Source organism: Aythya marila (genome assembly GCF_965140915.1).
Source record: "Aythya marila genome assembly, chromosome: 11".
In the NCBI taxonomy this organism is placed as follows: domain Eukaryota; kingdom Metazoa; phylum Chordata; class Aves; order Anseriformes; family Anatidae; genus Aythya; species Aythya marila.
The window spans coordinates 5,893,091-5,914,218 of record NC_139052.1 but is presented as its reverse complement, the minus strand read 5'-3'; the positions used below and the strand labels follow the sequence as shown (position 1 = coordinate 5,914,218).

Sequence of the window (21,128 nt, the reverse complement as noted above, 5' to 3'; positions counted from 1 at the left end):
ACATCTGATGATGAGCGCTGAGTCATAGGCAAGACAGAAACCCATATATTTAGCAACCAAGAGGAGCAGTTTCTTTTGTGGATGAGAATGTGTTACATGTTTCAGTGTGGGTGTCTGCGTGGGGATGCACGTTAACATTATGGAACCAAGGCAACAGCTCCATGCTCAGACTGAGAAGGCATATCCTTTCAGAAGGATTTGTTTCTACTTTCCTCCTTCCAGAAAGTTCAGAAAATGGTCTTTTTCTGCTCCTCTGTTATCAAACATGAGGTGGAGCCTTCATGTAGGAAGGCTTCGGAAGTGCTATTTTTCAGAATCTATTTTCACGAGTACAGAACTCTTTAAAGGCACTGTTTAACCTGTATTTTCAAAAATGTTCAGACCTATTCTTTAATAGAGAAGAGGAGCAAGAGACTATTATCAACTTTTTCCAGCAGCGGTGAAAAAATGCACCTCACCACCTTTCCATCTAGTGCAAACAGTGAATTCAGATGGAGCAAGTGGCCAAAAACTGCGTAGGGGTAGTAGTCAGAAATGTCCTTATCCATAGGAACCAAGTAGCAGAAAGCAATTAGTCTTCTAAAGCAGCTGCGCAGCCTGCCTGCTAAGGGGTAAAAATGGAACTAAGAAATGTGAATGCCGTGAAAGGACAGCTGAGGATGCAAACTCAAGGGAAGGACTGCCAGGAGCAGGGTGGGGTTAATTACTTCAGTTAATCTGAAACTGAAGAAGTTCAACAGTCAGACTGATGGACAATGAAGTACGCACGCTTTGGTATTAGTTTACCAGAATTTTTGCCTAAGGACTCTCATAACCTGGAATTTCCCATTTATACCAAAGACACTGCGAATAAGCAGACAGCAGCCACATCATGCCAATGTTTGTCGAGAAGAATGAAACAAGACTGTGGTTTTCTGCTGGACACAGGCATTTTATCTTCTGTTCCAGCGAGGTTCGCTAATAGAGTCAAAGCTATCCACTGCCTGCCCAAAGAGTATGGTGTTCCCAGATAAAGATCCCATAAATACTGCATTAACATATTTAAGCATTTATGTGATTTAGCTAGTTCCTTTGTGTAAATTATAGAACAACAGTTGCTCGTAGATACATAGAGATGTACAAGCTAACTGGCGCGTGGTCCAAGATAATGAATAGCAGTGACAGTTCAACACAACCATAAACACATGGGGAAGGCTGCTGTTAAAGATAACGACTCTCCAAGTCACTTGCTCTGAACAGTTTTCATCACCCCCACACAAGAAAACGTATTGATTTTAAAGTAATTTCCACAGTTGTCCCTGGCTTGGTGAGGATATTTTAGCTTTCATCTTTCAATAGTAGTCTACTCTTTCAAATTATTTTTGCAATCAGATGTAATGTTCCATAGACAGTTAATCACTGTAGCACACAAAATTGTTTTCCTGTGGGTGTGGTGTTAATTCCAAAGGAGGACAAAGACATGTATCTGCAATAGCCTCACATCTTTGAGGAAGTCACTCACTTATGCTTCAATTTCATCATCTCTAAAATGAGGTAAGAAAACATTTGAGGGCACTATGAGATTAAATTATAACTGTTTTGATAGGACATTGCCATTTGTGGAGAAGGTATCAGAAATTTGCAAGGAACTATGCTTTGAAAGAAAGGATGGTTGACTCTGAGCTTCAATTTGTGTATATTAATCCCGTAACTATCTTGTAAAGAAAAATGGAGTATATGCCAGCCTTGAGAAAGGAATTTCACTATGCAGCTCTAAAATATGTATTGAAGAAGAATACAAAACAAACATCACACAAACTTTTTCTCAATGGTTTAAAAAAATCCTGTTTTAAACAGTAGCGCTGATTGAAATTTAAACAAAGATATCAAACAACATACCAAACCTCAAACTAACAGCAGAAATACTACCTAGTTGATGCTTTTTAACTGATACAGAAAATGAAATTATAGGTAAGGCAACACTTCATATTATAAGTTTTATTTTGGAAAATGTAAACGTCACTAACCATGCATACACGTTAAGACGATGCTTTACAGCTGTTAATTTTCTTCCTTTTTCCTTTTTTTCCTTTTTACTGTTGTTGTATAGACATTATCACAATATATAATCTATGCGGTACAAAATACATAAAAAGTTACAGCAGAGCAAGAATAGATGAGCATATAACTGTACAACTATAATACTTCAATGTAGTGATTTATAGAGTTGAAAAGTGACCATGGAAGCATCCGTGTGCTGTTGATAAAACTGTCCAAGAGAAGATGATACCAGTTTACCAAGGCTGAACGTATGTACGTAAACGTGCACATTTGCACAAATATTGTCACTCACAGAGGCATACACATGTGAATAAGCACATGTGCGCACGCACACACACACACACACGTCCCCCAGAATGCATATATACACAAGTAACTACAGCTGTAACCAGAGATGAAACTAAACCACAAATCTCAAAAAACAGATGCAAACTTTCTAAAGGCAATGGTGTTTGGATCCAGGACTGTGGTTCAGACCAATCTCTAGCCATAATGAAACGGACACCTAGTTTTGCACTGTAGACATCCCTTTGTTATTCTGTGTGTAGTATATGCACACTGCTGTATATTTATGTATACACACACACATAGTATACAATATACACATATTTTATATATATATGTGCATATGCTTATATAAATCCATATATGTATAAAACCTATGCCAGTGGATGGGCTTTTGCATTCTGTATTCTGGTTTATGGGGTAAACAAGAATAACAGTTATTTTCTACTGCCTAAGGCTACAGTTTTATCCCCCAAAACGTTAAATATACAGACGTTCATCATACCATTCACTGACATAGACTATGTGTTAGCACCCAATGGACAAAAAGATGGTGTGAAGGAGTAAAAGAGCACCTGAAAGTCAGTTTGTAGGCATCACCTGGTGAAATTAGTATATCAAATGGCAAGGGATAGGCAAGCTTTAATACGTAGAGTTCATTTTCCTTAATCTTTCCTCATAAATCATATTCCTCAAAACAACAATGCATTTCACACTAAAATTCCTAGAACTCACGGCAGAGAACTGCAGATAACATTCAGATGTTTGAATGTGAATAGCTAGAAACATGTAAGCTCCTCAGACAGCCTTTTCCTGTCTGGATGCAAGGAACAAGAAAAGCACTGAACTTCTGGACAGAAGGTAATGAGGTTTTAAAGATGTACAGAGGGCTCACAGAGCTCAAAGTTATTGCAAATATCAATGCAGTACAGAGGGGAGGATACGCACAGGAATTAGGTGTTACCATCAAACAGGCTTCTGATGATTTGTTATAAATATATACCTTTGCAGTTATGTAATTTAATGTAAACAAATACCATGCACATATTACAAAAGCAAGGAACAAGTAATCTGCAGATACAAACAATTCTCACAATAAAATCTAGCTGCCTAGATTTCAGGACTGCTTTCTAAGAAGGAGGAATTCATGTGGCCATTAATGCACTTCAGGCCTTTGTTTAGGATGAGGTTAATGGAAGGGGTGAATGAGTTTGTATCAGTAAAAAATTGATTAGCACTCTGGAGGACACTAATACCTTTCATTTCTGCCTGTGTTCATGTACTACAATTAACAACTTGACCCAGTGCAAATATCTGAGTTGACAGTTTGGAGAGATTGTGAGCATCTATAGTTTCAACTGAATGATAGTAGCAAGGTGATGACTTTAATTTGCACCCTTTTTCTACAGCAAGGTAATTCAGCTCAACTCTGAGAGGAAGCTAGAATCATGGCTTGAAAAAAGCAAACTTTCTTAATATTAATAAACCTGCTACTGTGCTCTGAAATCAAAAGGAAAAATAAAATAAAGCAAGTTTGTAGTTTGTGGGGACCCACCTCAACGGATTACATGGGTAAATTGGGAGGCCTATGAAAAGATTTGCACCTTGCCAGAGCAATTATTTCCTGCAGGTGTCGTGCCTGCTGCTAAACCAGAAGATTGGATTAGGCCACACAGCTGGGTGAAACAACAAAAGGGTAAAAATCTGATGTTAGTTTGGGTAAGTAACCAGATTTCAAAATATAATCTGAGCTGTTCAGACTTCTCATATCTGTAAAATTTAGGAGAAGCAATCATGTGAATAGTCTTATGACCTAACTGCTGTTTCTGCTTCCCAGAAGATGCTAGAAACCCCCAAATGCTGGTTTACCATATCAGAATGCTGAGAGAAGTTTTCTTCACATTCAGTTGTGAAAACTACTAGTGGTTTGGACTTCATCTTTGGATCATAGAGCTATCGTTTATTTAACGTTTAATGGAGATATCTGAAGCTCTAGCTAGGATTTTAAAACTTGGTAATTTGACTGTCAGCCTAACAGACTCTGAGGTGCCTACAGCTGAGATGTCAAAAAAAAATAATTAAAAAAAAAAAAAAGGCAAATTTCAGAGAATTTCCTGAAAGCATAGCTATGTTGGCTTATATATAGTCTCCCAGCCTTCTTATTAGATCAATTGGCTGAACTGGAAATTCAGCTTTGACCCAGTCGTTTTGGCCCAACAAAGCCTTGGAGAATCATTAGTAATCTCTATGAGGAAAATGCATAAAATGCTTTAGTTTACTGCCTGAGTTAAAGATTAACTAGTTCTTGTCTCAGAATAGGTTATTGCATAACCTTTACATCCCCATAATCCTAGTACTAATATAACATGGTGGGAATATCTTTCTCTAGGCTTTAAAAAAAAAAATGTATCTACTGATTCGTGGTGAATATTATGCTCTAAATGGATGGACTGGAGTGGTTCTTCCCTTGCTACAGATTAAATGATGGTCTTGCTGGAGAAGGTGATTTTACACCAAACTGAGGACAAAACACAAAACCTATGATTGCTGCTGATACTAGTGTCCCCTCCACCCCCTTATCCCTCTATTAAGGTGTAATGATAATGACAAATGTGCTTATGACTTGAAGTATGTGCACAAGGCACAGCTGACCTGTAAAATTCCTTTAGCTGGGTATCTTAATTGCCTCTTTCCTAACTACAGCACAAGAACACTTTGATCAGTCACAGAAATGATTGGAATGTGAATTCCTCTTACCTGAATAGCATAAAGTTGTCACCATTTTTTATCTCAGTAGATGAGATTTCAAAAAAGAAAATAAACTTGTGGAAGTAAACATATCTGGCTTTCCCCTACTATGCAGTGGTTAGGCAACTTGCCACACAAATTCAGCAATGCTTGTCTTCTTGCAGCAAAAAAGAAAACTGCAATATTACTTCATTTTTTGTAAATGTGGCAGTAGAATTGTGCCTAGCATGACTTCCAATTCAGAAGGAGAAAATGTGGTTTTCTAGAGGTGGAATCTGAAGTAAATGAACATGAGAAAATACTGAAATATCTGCACTTTAACTGTCTGCAAGTATTGATGCATACAACTATATAGTTAGGAATAAAGTAAATATTATGGAAGTACCCATGAAACAACTCAGGATTCTATATTAGCCTCTCACAGTTAATATACAGTACAAAAAAAAAACTTGCAAAATTGTTATCAATGCAAAGCAGCAATTATGATACAAGTTCATTTGGAATGCGGATGCATTAATTTGATATCAAATGGCACATTTGGCATATAGAGTTTTCTTTCACCATGCTACACTTAACTGAATTTAGACTTTACAGTAAAAACAAGAACACCCCCCTCCCCCAAATTCCAGAATCGAAAGGACCTGAATTTATAACATGCACCATCAGAGCCAGCCATAACAAGGAAAGCATATTTGCTGCTAGTGAAGTCTCTAGTACATCACAATGCTCTGGTCTTTTGCTGTTTTTTACCATATAAAACATAAAGATCTACTTTCTAGTGCTTTATCTTATGCCCAATATTTGAAAATTATTGAAAAACAGCCAAGATTCCCTTTCTGTTTTTAGGCAGTTATTCAGAAATGGGAGATCCTTTCTTTATGCTGGTATGTGTCTTTTTGCAAAACTTGAAGGACTGCTGAGCTAAAATGCCATTTTTTTGTAACACTTAAAAATGCGTATTTATTCTAGTCAGAAGATACCTTGTGATTTTCGCTTCCTTTTATCAGACCATGTCTGTGATGCAACAGGATACAAAGACTGTCTTAAGCAATTTGTCTTGCTAACATACAGCTGTACAGTAGGTAAGTACCTCAATAAAAATTTTGATGGGCATTGGTTCAGTTATGCTATTTCCATAGTTCATTAAAAAAAAAAAGAAAAAAAAAAAAGGAAAGGATAAAGAAAATTGTTCAAGTCAATGTGGTTTGGTTTGAGTATTCTGTTGGTCCCATACTGAGCAGGCAGCGCAGATAGCTTAATGACTTGGCGAGAGAGAGAAGACAGAATGCCTCTGAGATTCCATGCCACTTGCAATACAGTGTTACCCAGTGTAAATGTGTTTCCTCATGATTTAGGTTATTTACTTAAGGCATCACATTTAGATTTTTTTCTCAGAATTTTATCTGGTATAAAACAAAAAGTAGTAGTTTATCAACTTCACAAAGATTTTTGGAATAGTTGGTTTCGGAGCATCTTCAGCATGAAGCAAAAAGGTGACTTGCTACCAAAAGCAGAGGGCAGTTTGAAGAAAGGAAACTCCTCTCTGGGTGCTCCCAAATGTAGATGTATAACCAGGAAAACAAACAATGGAAGAGTCTGGTACTATATTCCAGTACTGGTTTGGTTTTTGTATTGTTTGTTTTTTATTTTTTCCCCAGTGTGTGAAAGAACCCAACAAAAAGCTTCTGAGTGCAAATATATTTACATAATAAGGCTGCGGTTAGGGTGTGTCTTCATTGTAGTTATTGTGTAACATAAATATCCATCCCTGAGAAAGGAGAAGGGGGACACAATCCAACACAGTTGATTTCTAAGTGTATGTATGCTCATGTTGTGCAATCTGGTCTTACAAAACTACTTTGACACCTGAAGTGATATTTTTTTTTCTTTTTTAGATTTTCTCATTTTCTTATAAAGAATAATCATGAGGATATGTTATGGTTGTAAAATGTATGGGATACTGAGACAGCAGGAGTCACTAAGTAGAACATGTAAATCCATCTGTCCATGAGGTTAGAATGGCCACTCGTGTGGTTGGGTAAAGAAAATCTGACTGAAAATTGCAGTGGGAGGCAGCTATTTACTGATTAAAAAAAAAAAAAAAAAAAAAGAGGTGAGGGGCAGGGACAAATTGAGGAGGGGAAGTGACAGAGTTTTTAAAACATGTGCAACACAAACAAAACTCCACATTAAGTATTAGAGGCAAAGTGCTGACATCCAGTGCAGGTAGGTCTACGGGGAACTGGCAGGGCTAATTGTAGGACTTGAGGCATCTGAGCGGCTGTAGTCACTGACAGACCCTGTTCTTGAATTGCTTCCACTTCGCCTCTTGAGCATGCTTGGGTGGAAATTGGCGTGGCGACGGGCATGCTTTGTCAGATGGTCACTGCGCATGAAGCGTTTCTCACAGAGCGGGCAACCAAACTTCTTTTCTCCAGTGTGAGTGCGGTAATGGCGCGCCAGCTCGTCAGAGCGAGCAAACTTCTTGTTGCATTCTTGCCAGCTGCATTCAAAAGGCCGCTCACCTGCAGGGATTGAACATGGCATAATTAGAAGAGACACAGCAGTGTTATCCATGGTTTTCACATGCAGAAGTTAGAACAGAAAGGTTGGGTGTGAGGCAGATGCTACTGAGCACTACATGGATGGAGGTGGAGGCATTCTCCACCGCAGAGGGAGGCCACTGTGGGGTTCCAACATTTTAAAAAGTGCTGGAGACAAACGATTGATACCTTGTTTAATAACTGGATCTTCAGGGATTCTGATGCTTTCAGGGACGTCACATTCCGTATCTCTGGTAGGCTGCTGGATTTTACTTCTGGACTTTGTATCTGTACTGAGCTCTCTAGGATACTTGGTTCCGAGCTGTCCCTATGCCTGTGTGACTCGCTGTAAAAATTCAGAAGGTGTGATGAAGCCTCTCTCTACAGCTACTTAAAAGCAATTACAGTGAAAATACAGGACAGCAATTCTGAGGCACTGAATGTGAGGCTCTCGCCTTGTATCCTCTTGTGTTTTCTGTATCTGCTGCAAGGTACAATATTTTTTCTTGTTCACTGCCTTAGGTCTCATTTAGGTGGGAGGCAGGTAGCACATTATCTCTACTAGGTAAATGTGCCACTTTGAAGGGAGCCAACTGCTGTCAATAGCTATCCTAAAAAACATGACCTGTGATGCTTGGAGTAGGACCAGTGACCCAGTGAGCTCAAATAAATATCAGTCGGGTGACCTGATGCACTTCTCAGCAGACCTCAGGCACTGGAACCATCTCCCATGGGACCGGGTGCCCATGCACAGCAGTGCTGCAGGTCTGCAGCTGGGCACTGTAGCAGCTGTGCAGCCTGAGAAGGAGAAAAAAGCAGCTAAGATGAACGGGACTGCTTTCAGTTTGCTTCCCTTGAACTAAAGTTTAAAAACCTAGGTCCCCACAAACTTTGTGGAGAATAAAAACTCCACCAACTGGTTTAATGGACATAGTTTTGTTGCTTAAAAAAACATGTAAATCCATTTGGTGTCCTCCTGAGCCTTCTCCTGCAAACTGTCAGGGACTCCTCTCTTGTTCTGCTGATGGAAATGTGAAACATGGGAAGCAAATATAATTTGGCTGTTTGTCATGTATCTAGTCATCTGCTGGATATGCTCCTGCCTATGGTGGGACGTGCTAGTCTGTTGCGCCACCGGATACATCAGTCTTCTCCCCGTGTTTTGGTCATACAACAGACAAACTTCTATGACAGGGGGAGGACTTTGGGATCCTTGGCAAGAAGGGCAATGAGACATGGTCTGACTGCTGGCTCTGGCCTGCAGGTTTGAAGTTTCTCATCCCTGAGCAATGGCATCTTTTTTGGTAAGGCAGTGATCTTTGGACGTTTTTGTTGCCTAAGTTAATTTTCTCCGTGTTTTCATTGCAAACGAAATCAGCAAATGTTCTTCACTAGAAGGACTGCCCTGTGCGATGTCTGCTTTCAGACAAGGAAGGCAAGGGTTAAGATGCAATGTTTTGCTTCTGCTGTCCACAACACCATGAAGCATGAAAAAGTCCCTTTCTGCTGATCAGCTGGCATGGCATCAGTGTTCTTAAAAACATCTAGCATTTGTTAGCCAGAAATAGGCCTAGCAGTTCAGTTCCTAATGAGGGAAGAGGTTCTGGAGCAGGATTATGTAATAACTGCGTTATCCAGCACTACCAGGGAGTTGATGAAGATATTGCACAATCTGTCTCCCCCTCTCCTCACTGCTCATCAGATCTGGCTGGGAACATTCATGTTCATACTCATCCGTCTGATTTGATATTTGTGATGGTGGTGGTGATGATTTGGGTTCCGAGCCAAAGACAATGAAGCACCGTGCCTTTCTTACACTAGTTTTCTACTCTTTTCTGTTCTCCTCCTTCCTAGGAGATATTTTTTCCCCCTCAGCCCTCTCTAGTCTATATCTTCTTGGAGTTGCCTTTAAATTTCTTGGCCAAGCAACTTTCCCTTCACTGCACTGTCTGACAGCTGGCATCACTCTAGTGGTGGCAGTGAGTTCTCTAGAGCGCTTCCCACCTTTGGTGAGGTTTAGCAACAGCTTCTCAAAGAACAGCCGTATTGTCAGGAAATGCTGAATGTCTCATGTGAAGATGGGAAAGTCATTATTGTTCATAAAAAATGAGCACACGGTCTGGAACGAACTTGCTGCGGGGTATTAATTAAGACAAGACCTAGCTACTGCTCCAAAATCAGTCTGTCATCAGTCTCTTCTCTCTACCAGAAGGGATGTGGTTTTCTGTGCAGGTTAAGTTATATAAATGTCCTTTTACTGGCAGTAAAGCAATCAACAGAATGAGAGATTGTAAGAATCGATTGCCTAATCTCATTAGGGAACACGCAGTCAGAGTACAACTTCCTTGCATAAGCACTAACTCACGGACATGTTGTACTCAGAACTTTGTCATTCTAGAATGACTACAGAATTCGATCCTATAAATTAATGGCAAAATGTTAAAATAAATAAATGAATCTTAAATACTGCAGTGAACATGTCAAGCGTGCCAATGTGTATATTGAGATTCTTAATGCTATGTCCTGGCCGCAGAATATTTGTATGCTTTTTGAGTATTAGTAGCAGTTCTCAAAGAGGCAAGTCTTCAAAAGAAAAACTGTTATGCTTGAAAAGAAAGGGAGCAAAAAGAAACTACGGCTTCTTTACTATTCAGAGACTGACAAGAGATGCCTTTCAAAGATAATGAATATTCTAATAAATACTCTTATTTTTTCCAATTTTAAATAGCTTTGGATTTCCATGTTCTAAATCCCCATGAACTGCAACCTTTCCAGATCCTCTGCCAGAGCACATGACATCATATATGTTGTGTTTAGTTATACAACCTAATGGAAAAATATCACACTTGAGAATCAAAATCAACTGATCTTAACTGGAAATTACACAAGCAAGAACATTTTTGGCTTCTTCCTGAACTCCACCCAGTTCAAAAGAAAAAAATGTGCACAGAACTGCATTAAGAAACTCAAAGTGCTCACAGAGTAAGACTAAGTGAGATCTGCAGGTGCACCGAGTCCTGAATTCGTTTCAGTGGCACAGCCCTGGGTGCTCCTGCTGATTGCATCGTCTGCCAGAGCCCAGTGCCAGAGGCACCGCAGAGTTACCCAGACCGTAGAAGCAGCATTAAAAATGCCTCTCTTCTCTCTTGCTGGAAAGAATTCAGAAGCCAGCAGGGCCAATCTGTTCTTACAATGTTATATAAAGGTCCTCTGTATTATTCTGTATTTGATAACTGTTATTTATATTGAGACAACTATATGTAGTCATGGGAAAGATGGTGGAACTACAGAGATGGTGGAACTACAGAGATGGTGGAACCAGATCTGATGTGTTCTGAGCTTGATTTGCTCTGTCCTTTTAGGGTACTGTTGACTTTACTCTGACCCACATGTTTTGAGGCCTCCCTTCCTGTACAGTGACACTCCTATGCAGTCCCTGCAGTAATGTGCTTTCTGTTTCACTAGCTCATCTGCGTGGTATCCAGCATTTGAATGACAACTAAAAATGATACTAAGTACTGTGTAGGTCTAAGCACGCTTAAAAAAATAACCTACAAATCACTGAAATACCAAAGCAGGTTGTGAGACTTGGGATACAAACCAGTTTCAGAAGTACAGTGTGATAATTAGAAAATAGTATCGGAACAATTGGAAATGTGGTATCTGCTGCCCTACAGAATAAAATGCTAGTAAGTCTAACCACTTACTGGTGGCTATCTTTTCAATTTATCTTAAGTAGTAGCTTTGCACATTACGTTAGCATCTTCAAGCATATGCCAAGGCCATGAAGTAACAAAGAAATTCTTTGTATCTTGGGACTTCTAAGAGTGACTGCAAAACCAGAAACAGTAAGCCAGAAACAAATTGCTCTGTGATCTTTCTCTGTTCTGCTGCTTCACGGAACAGAATTCTATGTTGTCATGAAAACAGACGAGAAAACTGCACATGCCACTGTGTGCTATTCTTACATTTCTACATTTTTATATGCACAATTAAGGGTATATTTGGAAACGCTGACCAGGCTGGGTGGGGAGGATGAAGAGCAGACAGTTAAATAGATGTGCAACTGAAGCACTCTTCCTCCAAGAAAGGAAATGCTATCCTGGGAAAAAAACATTAAGGAACACAGACTGCTTGGCTGAAGAATGGCTGTTATTAAAAAAAAAAAAAAAAAAAGTCATCCTTCAATAGCACTGACATATTTATGAATATTTTCATTTATGTTATTCTCTTGCTTATAAACAAGCACTTTTGGATATCTGAAAAACAAGCCTTTAACCTTCTGAGTGCAAGAAAGAGAATAACATAGCTTTGATGTTAGACAAACGGTAGTTTCTTTATCTACTATTGAAAAAGGAACCAAAAAAAAAATATCTGAAGTCTCAAATTTCTGAATTCCTATAAACTAAAATGAAGCAGTTTTAAATTCATGATTCTGGTGGAGACTTATTTCATAACCAAACAAGCCAAATGCAATCATGTTTTTTGCATCTGCTTTTGTGTTTCTGTCCAACAGCTTTTAAATGTCTTTGCTAACTTCAACCAAATCTGACAGAAGTAGCAAATTCAGCAGTATTAAGCTCTACTAATTCCACAAAAATTAGGAGGTTCAAGTACTGTTCTCAGTGAAAACATTACTTCTTTTACAGGGTGAGTTTGACTTTCATTAGAAACCAGAAGCCCAATATGGGGGAGTGTTACAAATGCCCAAATCCACAAAGAGCTTTGAAGCTGACATGTTACTAGGCACTGGGACATACGGCTTGCCCCAGGCCTAGGAGACAGAGCACCAAGGAGCTAGGTAGGATGCATGACAGAAGTGTGCGTGTCCCTGCTATTTCTATCATCTGTGGTGTGATGGTTTTTTTTTAGGAACTGGAATTCTCAGGTTTCTAGCAGGCATGTACCCAGGCATCTAGTACAAACTCACTTTACGGTGTGGGCATCTTTATTTTAATCTTAAAAATGCAGTCATTAAATCAGTAGGTTACTGGCTCTTTGTATTCTGAGTGCATGTGGAACTGCTGCTGCTGTGCAGGAGCAGCACCAGCTACCGTACCATCATTTAAATCCTTGATTTATTTTCTGTGTTGTAACATTTTCGTTGAGTTGTTTAGACATACGTTAATATTTCTTGAAAGGGGAAATTCATAGCAGCAAGTTTACATTTTATGTTAACGTCTGTTACTGCTTGCTCTCGAAGTGCTTGTGTAATTCCATTTAGGAGCACAGATTACACCCTGTGACTTACCTTTATCAACACAGCTAACTAGAACAATCCAAAACAAAATGATGAACATGCATTCAGATACTACAATGGCAATGGCTACAAGGACAGAGAAATGTAAGTAGTGCAAAATTCTTATCCTAACCTCAACCACAGTCAGATCCATCCAAGAACCAAAATAACTGATGTTCCATGCAGCTATCTGATCCTTCTTTAAAATATCACCAGTTACACTTCTGACCACAATGGAAAACATCTTTTTTTTTTTTTTTTTTTTTTAAATTACATATTACATTCTATTATCAGTTGCATTTCAGGCCTTTATTTCAAGCTCGCTCAATAGTGTTGGCCAGATCTTAAATCTCAGTTCATAATAATTTTAGCTATTTTACTGTACTGCATGTTCATCAGACACATTTGCATTCTCTTTTCCCAAAGCAGAATAACCCTAGCCTTTTTAGGCTTTTCTTTTCCAGGATGCTCCATCACACTCTTTCTGTTTTCTAAAACATGCATTCCTTGAATTTATTGGATCTCTCTTCAAGGTGGATGCCCAAGACAGACTGCACTGTCTGAGTTCCTGAATGCTTAGCACTTTTTAAATAATTACTTTAAAAAAAAATACCTTTTCCTGCGTTTTGTTTGAATTAAGAATATGAATTTGAACTTCTCCTTAACAAGTCATTTTCTGCCTAACATGGTAACTTCTGTTTAAATCCTGTTTAGTTCTCACTTTGTACATGTATCTGCTGAAGTGTGGTCAGTACATGAAGCTCTCTGTTCCACTCCCAGCTACAGCCTAACTCCAGACCACTTCATGCACACAATCAGCAAGTAGCTGCATGTTAAAGTCCAACATCTGGAAAATAAATCCTAAAGCAAAACGGTTTTAAAAATAAATTGGCCACAAATTATATATATCTATATATCTATATATATAGATATAGATATATATGTATATATATATATATACACACACATTTTTATTGTCAGATATTTTATCTCCATTCCCCAACTGGAGCTCTGAATATCTATATCAAAAGGGAACAATTTCATTTGTGTTTTCAACTTCCACTGGGCTCCCTGTATTTATAAGCACAAGGGATTCTTCAAGACAGCCAGCCAGGACAGGCTAACAACTTAAGTGTAAGAATGATGAAATTTATCCTCACCTTCACAAAGAAGTCTTGGAGTGGATTTTAGATCTATGCTGAGAATGTGGCAGAGAATATGCCCCCGGCACTGCAGTGTGGTCTGTGAGTCTTAGGTGATTCCCTACACTGTAGGTACATAACACTTACTTTCCAGCGTCACAATAAGCTTCTTTGGTTTCTTTGTGCATTTGTGTTGCTGAGCTGTTTTGGAAACTGTTGGTTAGTAATGTTCGCACTACAAAATAATACCTTTGCACATCTACAGCAGGACTTTCCTCCAGGATTTGTGTATTAACAAAAATAATAATAATCAGCACTTGCGTCACAGAATCACAGAATGGTTGAAGATGGAAGGGACCTCTGGAGATCATCTGGTCCAATCCTCTTGCCAAGCAGAGTCACCTAGAGGATGTTGCACAGGATCACATCCAGGTGGGTTTTGAGTATCTCCAAAGAAGGAGATTCCACAACCTCTCTGGGCAACCTGTGCCTGTTCTCTGTCACCCATGCAGTAAAGAAATGTTTCCTCATATTCAGCCAGAACTTCCCATGTTTTGGTTTGTGCCCGCTGCCTCTCGTCTTGTCGCTGAGCACCACTGGAAAGAGTCCAGCCCCATCCTCTTGACACCCTCCCTTTGCATATTTGCATACGTTGATCAGATCCCCTCTGTCTTCTCTTCTCCAAGCTAAACAGGCCCAGCCCTCTCTCAGCCTCTCCCTGTATAAGAGATTGCAGTCCCCTATAATGTCTGGGGGCACGAGGTCGTAAAATTTCTCATCTCCCCCTTGCCTTCTAAAGTGTGCCCTATGGAGTCTCACTATGCGGCTGCAAATAAACATTCCCCTCCCACACAGTTGATGAATTGGGGGCAGAGGCAATTATGTAATACAAAATATAGTTAAGTAGCCTCAGTCTCTTTTTCTCTCTCTGCTAGAGAGTACTCAAAAAATTGGGAAATCCTGTTGGGTAACTGAGAAATTCAATTCCTTCCCACATAAAGGTCATCAAATCCCCTTTTGGAATTCCATACTTAGAAATTCACATCTACGTCTGCAGACCTGGGTACTGAGAGTTTGATGCTATGGGTTTTACTGCACCTTTGTACCAAGACACATAGTACTTGTTATCTCTCATATTAGGCTTTCTCCTCTGCAGCTTCTCAGTTCCTGGTTTCTGAAGAGTTCACACTTTCTCTCTCCTCCCTTCCTCACACAACCCCTCCCTACCTTGTATCTTCCTTCCTCTTTCGAAGTACAGAACAAATCAGTTGCACTATCCTAGTGGCTTGTGAAGCTCTGAATTCAGTTACACAGAGTATGTCAAAACTGGGACTGTGTAAACATAGTTAAACTTGTTCTGGTAAATTTATTGAAGAGTTTTTCTCTTGCAACACAATCGAGCAAAATCACTAAGGTGAGTTCAGCATTCAAGAAAAGTCCTTTCATGATGGGGTCTAGATACGTAAACAATCCTTGGCATGCATCCTATTAGGAGTAGCAGACGTGTTATAAGCCACTTCAGCAAAAAGGCTGCATAAGCTGAATAAAGCATTGAACCAAAGGTGCTTTTATAACTTTCTGAATAATTCATGTACTCTGTCATACGGTCACCGCTTAGGTAAGAATGTGTGCATCTGCCAACTCAATTTGTTGCATCAGTAGAACCTAGTGGGACAGAAAAGCCTGCGGAAATACAACTCAGAAACTAAAAGCTGAGAAAGGGAAAGTGAGGGATGGGTATATGTCTAATTTTTGCAACGCTCCTATGGTTTAGAGATTCTTCAGCGTTCTTCTAACCAAGGGTCACAGGCTACCTTCAACTACCAGCAAAATGAATGGAGTTCTTTTAGTGAAGGGTGATGAGAGCATCCTTGTCTTTGTGGTCTTTCCCAGCTTCCCATCATAAAACTGCTAGCAGCCATGATAAGAAGGTAAAGAAACAATATTCTTGTTGGTATCTACAGGGCTAAAATTTAGCAAGATAGCTCTAAATAATATCTACAGTGCTGTGTTTCCATGAAAATACATGTATTTAATGCTTCATAGCTGATTCTCTCATCTCTTTGTAAGTAACTGCTAACGGTAAGACACAGGTGATAACTTTGAATATTCTGATCAGCTGTCAAAGAGCAAGGTTGTAATGTCAGCATCGTTTGTCTATTTAAACAATATATATTATGTGACCTATTCAGCTCATCCTCATCAGCACTCTGCATGACATGGTTTCACAGGAAGGCTATGCTGTTCTGTGTCAGTCTTGCTTGCCTAAAATGCCAAGCTGTTTCTTTCAAATACAATGAGGTTACGTTCTGGCCTCTCCAAGCAACTAATGATTCTGTAATCCATATCTTCATTTGCATTGTGCCTAAGCTTGGTGAGAACACTCTTGTTTATAAAATAATGATTTATGTATTGCTTTTCGTTAGTCTCAGCTGTATTGTATCTCAGGCTATAAATAATAAGTTGCAAACTAGAGAAAAATAGATGACAGTAAAAGATGGTGTCAGACAAATGTCACCATTCCGGTCATCTTTTTCCTCCCTAGTCTGAAAAGTGGAATGGTTAAAAGGTATGGGAAAGTAACAGAAAAGCAGGAAAGAGGCAAAAGGAAAGGGCTTGCAGGTGAAATTTTGTGGCCTTATAGTGAAATCAGAGTAGGCGGTGGCAAAGTATGCCCATGGCCTCCTCTACAAGAACTATGTTTTTAGTACATGCTGATTTGCTGCTAGTAATGCCACCTGGCTTCACAACACATCCTAGAGATGGAAGGACAAATCTTTTCCAGCCTAGGTCAGTGACCAAAACTAGCTGCCATCGCTTCCATTCCCCAGTCCTGGGTAGGGCAGTACTTTGTACGCTTAAAGGCCAGGATGTATTTTCCTCTCCATCTTTACTCTTGCTGATGTTCTTAGCAAAGTGTTTCTGGGGGAGTTACTGATCATATCCAGATGCAGTGAGACCAGTTTTTTTTAGGATATTAGTTTGGTTATTAATAGTTTGAGTGCTATGGTTAACCATATGGTAACCATAGTGCTATGGTTAGCCATGGCAGGTATGAAAGAGACACACATGTATGTGTTCTCCTCACAGCAGTATAATGAGTGATGTTCCAGGTAAGGCTCCCTTCTGATGGCCAGCGAAAATAATGCACAACTTAGCAGTGGCAACTGTGATACTGCTGTATATCTAGATGGTCTTGTCAAGATCTAGATGCGTAATACTTCTCTCAACTCTTTTCTGGCATACTTGCTGTATCTTTTGATGTGATTGCACTGATAGTATACACACATTAAATGCACTGCACTTGAAGTGTACTTCGCTATCTCTTAGCCTATACAATTGTGACTTCTCAAAACTTCAGCTACCTCTTACAAGGGTGATAATCCAGCAGCCGGAGGAAACAAACATGCTAGTAATGATGTTACATGGTTATGAGATGGTGTTTACAATGCATGCACTTTCAAAGACAAGCTATAAATGTTCTTACAGTTCTATATGGATTCATTGTTGTTATCTAATGCTGCTTTTCTGTTGCTTCTATCCTTATTCAAGCTTTACATTCACCATTTCACTCTCTTTCCCTGAAGTTCTGATACGCAAGCAAAATGGACACCTCCCACCTAAGAACAGAGGGACATCTGAGCCATTCGGATACCCACGAGGAAGGAAACTTCTTATCCTACCTAGCAGGGTGAACTTCCACGTGTAGAGGTAAGCACGCAGACCAGAACAGACCTCCTCTGCCCACAGGAATAGCTGCTATCAGTCGTGTTTCCTTTAAGCCCCATGGCTTTGTTTACATGGACTTCTGCAGCACCCTATTATAAAAGCAGGTTTGTTCCCCTCTGCTGCTGGAATCTCTGGGTAACAGTGCTCTTTACAGAGTGCCAATGACAGGGCTAAATCTCGGGAAATGAAAGGCAACAGCCTCAGTGCCAAAGAGCTTATATTCTAAAACAATGTGATCTACCAAGCATTGCTTTTTCTATGAAAGTTAGGTCCCTGTAATTGCTGTATGCAATTTCTGTTCAGTAAGCCTAAAACTCGTACTATCTCCTTATCTCTGAGGCATCAAATCCTTGACCAGTGCTCAGTGAAACAGCTGAAATGTCACTAACTTAAAAGCGCAGCAACTTCCACTTGATTTTCTCTCTCCTGTGGCTTGTTCCAAGGATGAAGATCAATAGCTGACCCTTTGACTTTGCACTTAAATGCAGGATAATTAAACTGTGTTACGCTGAAATGATGAATACTAGGGGGAGAGGAAGATGTGTCTTCGCTATATCATTTCCAAACCACGCTGAAGTATCAGTCTCCTCGCATAGTAGGAGCCCCTTGGGACTAGTAGAGCAGCCCTTTAACTGCTATCTTCTTCTGATTTGTTGTTCTACTCCGTTCTATGAAAGTAAGAATGTCAAGTGAATATTAAATCCTCTGTTGTGAATAGAAAACAAGAAACAGTGTAAGTAGAGCTTTTAAACACATCTGGCTATTACGGAATGACAAAACCAAAAGATGGGGATTTTTTTTTCCTTTTCTAATGGTCAATTATACTTTTTAATAAATATATTTCAAAAGAATACCGGGGCTGCAAAAACAAAAACTGTAAGTGCTAATCAGCAGATCTGACCTACCGCATCACCCTGACAAAGGAATTTCAGCCTAGAATCCCTGCCTCGAGCCAACAACTTGTTGAGCAAGGGGCTCTCTTCATTCCTTAGGTAAAAAAGCTTGTGACTTCAGCATAGGTCAGAGAAATCTGGCCTCTTACAGTGTAACAGGAATAAACATCAATAAAGGTATGTGGGATTTTGTTCCTCTTTTTCAGACATGATGAGCCAATTCAAGCCTCTTAAAGTGACAAGGCACTGGAGGAGGGCTCTCCAAGTATGTGTAATACTCAACACTGTTTTTATCAAATGAATCCAGGTAAAATCTGAAAAGTAAAGTATTAACATGAACCCTGGTGAAAATATATGCTGGACTGAGATCTTGTTTATTCATTTACAGTCCATGTTTCTTTTGTCTCAGCATGCCAGTGTGCTGTGTTGTTGTATGCTACAAGCTGATGATTTCAGCTGCTATGATTCGTTAGAGCAAATAAGGTGATTAATGAAAATGTTATGCAGACAGCAACTGAAGCCAAAAAGGAAACTCCCCAGCCTTGATCTCCCTCCTCCAGGAAGGGGAAAAAAATCAGATCCACAGCTGACACAACTGAACCAAACGTGTCTACAGGGAATGTATATAATTAAGGTACCAACAAAAACACGAGGTTTCCATTACAAATGGCTGTCTGGATCTTTCCTCTTCTGCCTCAGAATTGCTCAGTCATTACCAGTCCACTCTGCAAACTCCAAAGAGCTCCAGACATCTGACTGTTAGCAGTTCCATGGGAGCTCTTACGATTATTACGGTCCCTGGCACCCTCTCTCTCTCCAGCCCACTCTTACAGTGGGGAAAAAAAAAAAAAAAAAAAAAAAAAAGATCCTGTGCTCACTACAGAAGGGCACTTCCCTACCTTCTCCCAGTCTGTGCTACCTCCTTTTGGAAGGCAGGATTATGTACCGACAGAGCAGACAGGATAGCTGTCAAGCCCTTCATTCTCAACCACATAGTCTGTCATGCAGAGAAATTACATGTAGCAGAATTAACCAGTAGGTACTCATGGGTAAAACGGCAAACATGAAAAAAGCAGTGTGGTCATTTCTAAATGTATCAGCTGCTTCTTTGGAGATTCTCTTGCCAGAGTATCTCAGAAGATAATTGTGCTCTTCTTCTGATCAATGGATGGCCTGGCTTCCCTCAGCCATCAATGTGGGGTGTAGGTTATTCCTTGCTCTTCAAAAAATCAAAAGTTCTTCTGATAGCTTAATTAGGTGGTCTTAAATTTTAATGTATCTGAGTTCTGATCACTGTGGAAAGTAAGAACTGAAAAGTCTGACCAAACCTCAAGCCTCAAACATGAAAAAAGCTCGTATTGCAAGAACATTTGAAAACAAATTGAAATGTCACAAACCATCCCTATCTATACCATGAGCACAAAGCTACCTCTGTAGTGGTTTAAACAGTGCCTTCAATGAAAGTTTACTTCACAAATATTTTTGTGGTGCATTTCAAAATGTCCATGGTAATGTTTTTGATCCCTAATACGGGAATTTAAATGTTTTAAGTGGGAGAGCAACTGAATAGGTAATGACAAAGTATATGTAACTCGTATGAACTGTGGGTGAATTCATGTTGAAATTGTGAAGCTTTGGCTCCCTGAGCTGTTACCCAGCACTTGCTTTAATAACTGTAAAGAAAGAATCATATGACTCCATGAATCAGTCTTTTCTCTGTTGACATATAAATGACTTTTTATTATTCTATTCTACTAAAAACAGGAAAGTGCTTGTAAAAGCAAAGCTTAACAAATTAATGCAAGGTTGTCCTGCTATGCAAAATAACATACTAAAGGATTATTCTTCTAAACCGAGACGTGTGCTTTATTTATCTGAATTCTGGAAGATGTTGAATGTGATCTGCCTCCAACTGAAGTCTTTGGCATGAATAGACACCGAGGGTGAGTTATGACACATTACATGCACAGCACTTCCCAGGACTTGGTGACAGAATGAAATCTTATTTTGCTAGAAGCCAAGCAAACAAAAGTTAGTGAGGCTGTCTTTGGTTCTAACTGTGAATTGTCTCTTCGTGAACTTTCAAATTGTTTAATCATCAACCTCACAGTAACACAGCATACACGAAATGTGACACTGATTCAGAGCTTATAAACACAGCTTTATAGCTGAGTGAAATGATCTGATACTCAAAGTTTATTCCAACTCTATGGAGGAGAAAGGGAGTGGGAATTTTATTGTTATTCTGACTCTGGATAGATTGTTGTGCCAGAGTGCAAGGCAGTGCTGAGTGCAAGGCAGTTTATGAGCAGCATCAGCCAATGACCATATAGAGCATCCAGCTCCAGGAAACAGGCAGCTCTGGGAATTAGTTTTATGGGCTGATAATCAAACAGTAGGTCGGCTGCCTGGCACCAGGTAGCTGTCGTTCAAAGTATGCACAAATCTGTTGCATGTACCTCGGAAGATCTTCTTCCCAGACTGGAAAGCTGCACTTCCCATTTAAGCC

General features: G+C 39.6%; 1 protein-coding gene across 2 annotated transcripts in view; it reads right to left on the bottom strand.

Annotated features, from left to right (window-relative positions):
* Positions 1-1,747: 1,747 nt before the first annotated feature.
* The window catches only part of KLF13 (KLF transcription factor 13), a 34,477-nt gene continuing 15,096 nt past the window's right edge, over positions 1,748-21,128 (bottom strand). The window contains exons 2-3 of one of the 2 annotated variants that reach the window (XR_014318253.1): positions 6,054-7,598; positions 1,748-5,348 (exon numbers count right to left, since the gene is read on the bottom strand). Coding sequence is in view for 1 of the 2 variants with exons in the window: in XM_082769112.1 (XP_082625238.1) it covers positions 7,306-7,598 (293 nt within the window). In the remaining variant the exon portion in view is untranslated. Of the gene's footprint in view, positions 7,599-21,128 lie in introns of both variants that reach the window. The other variant, XM_082769112.1, reaches the window with a different exon arrangement.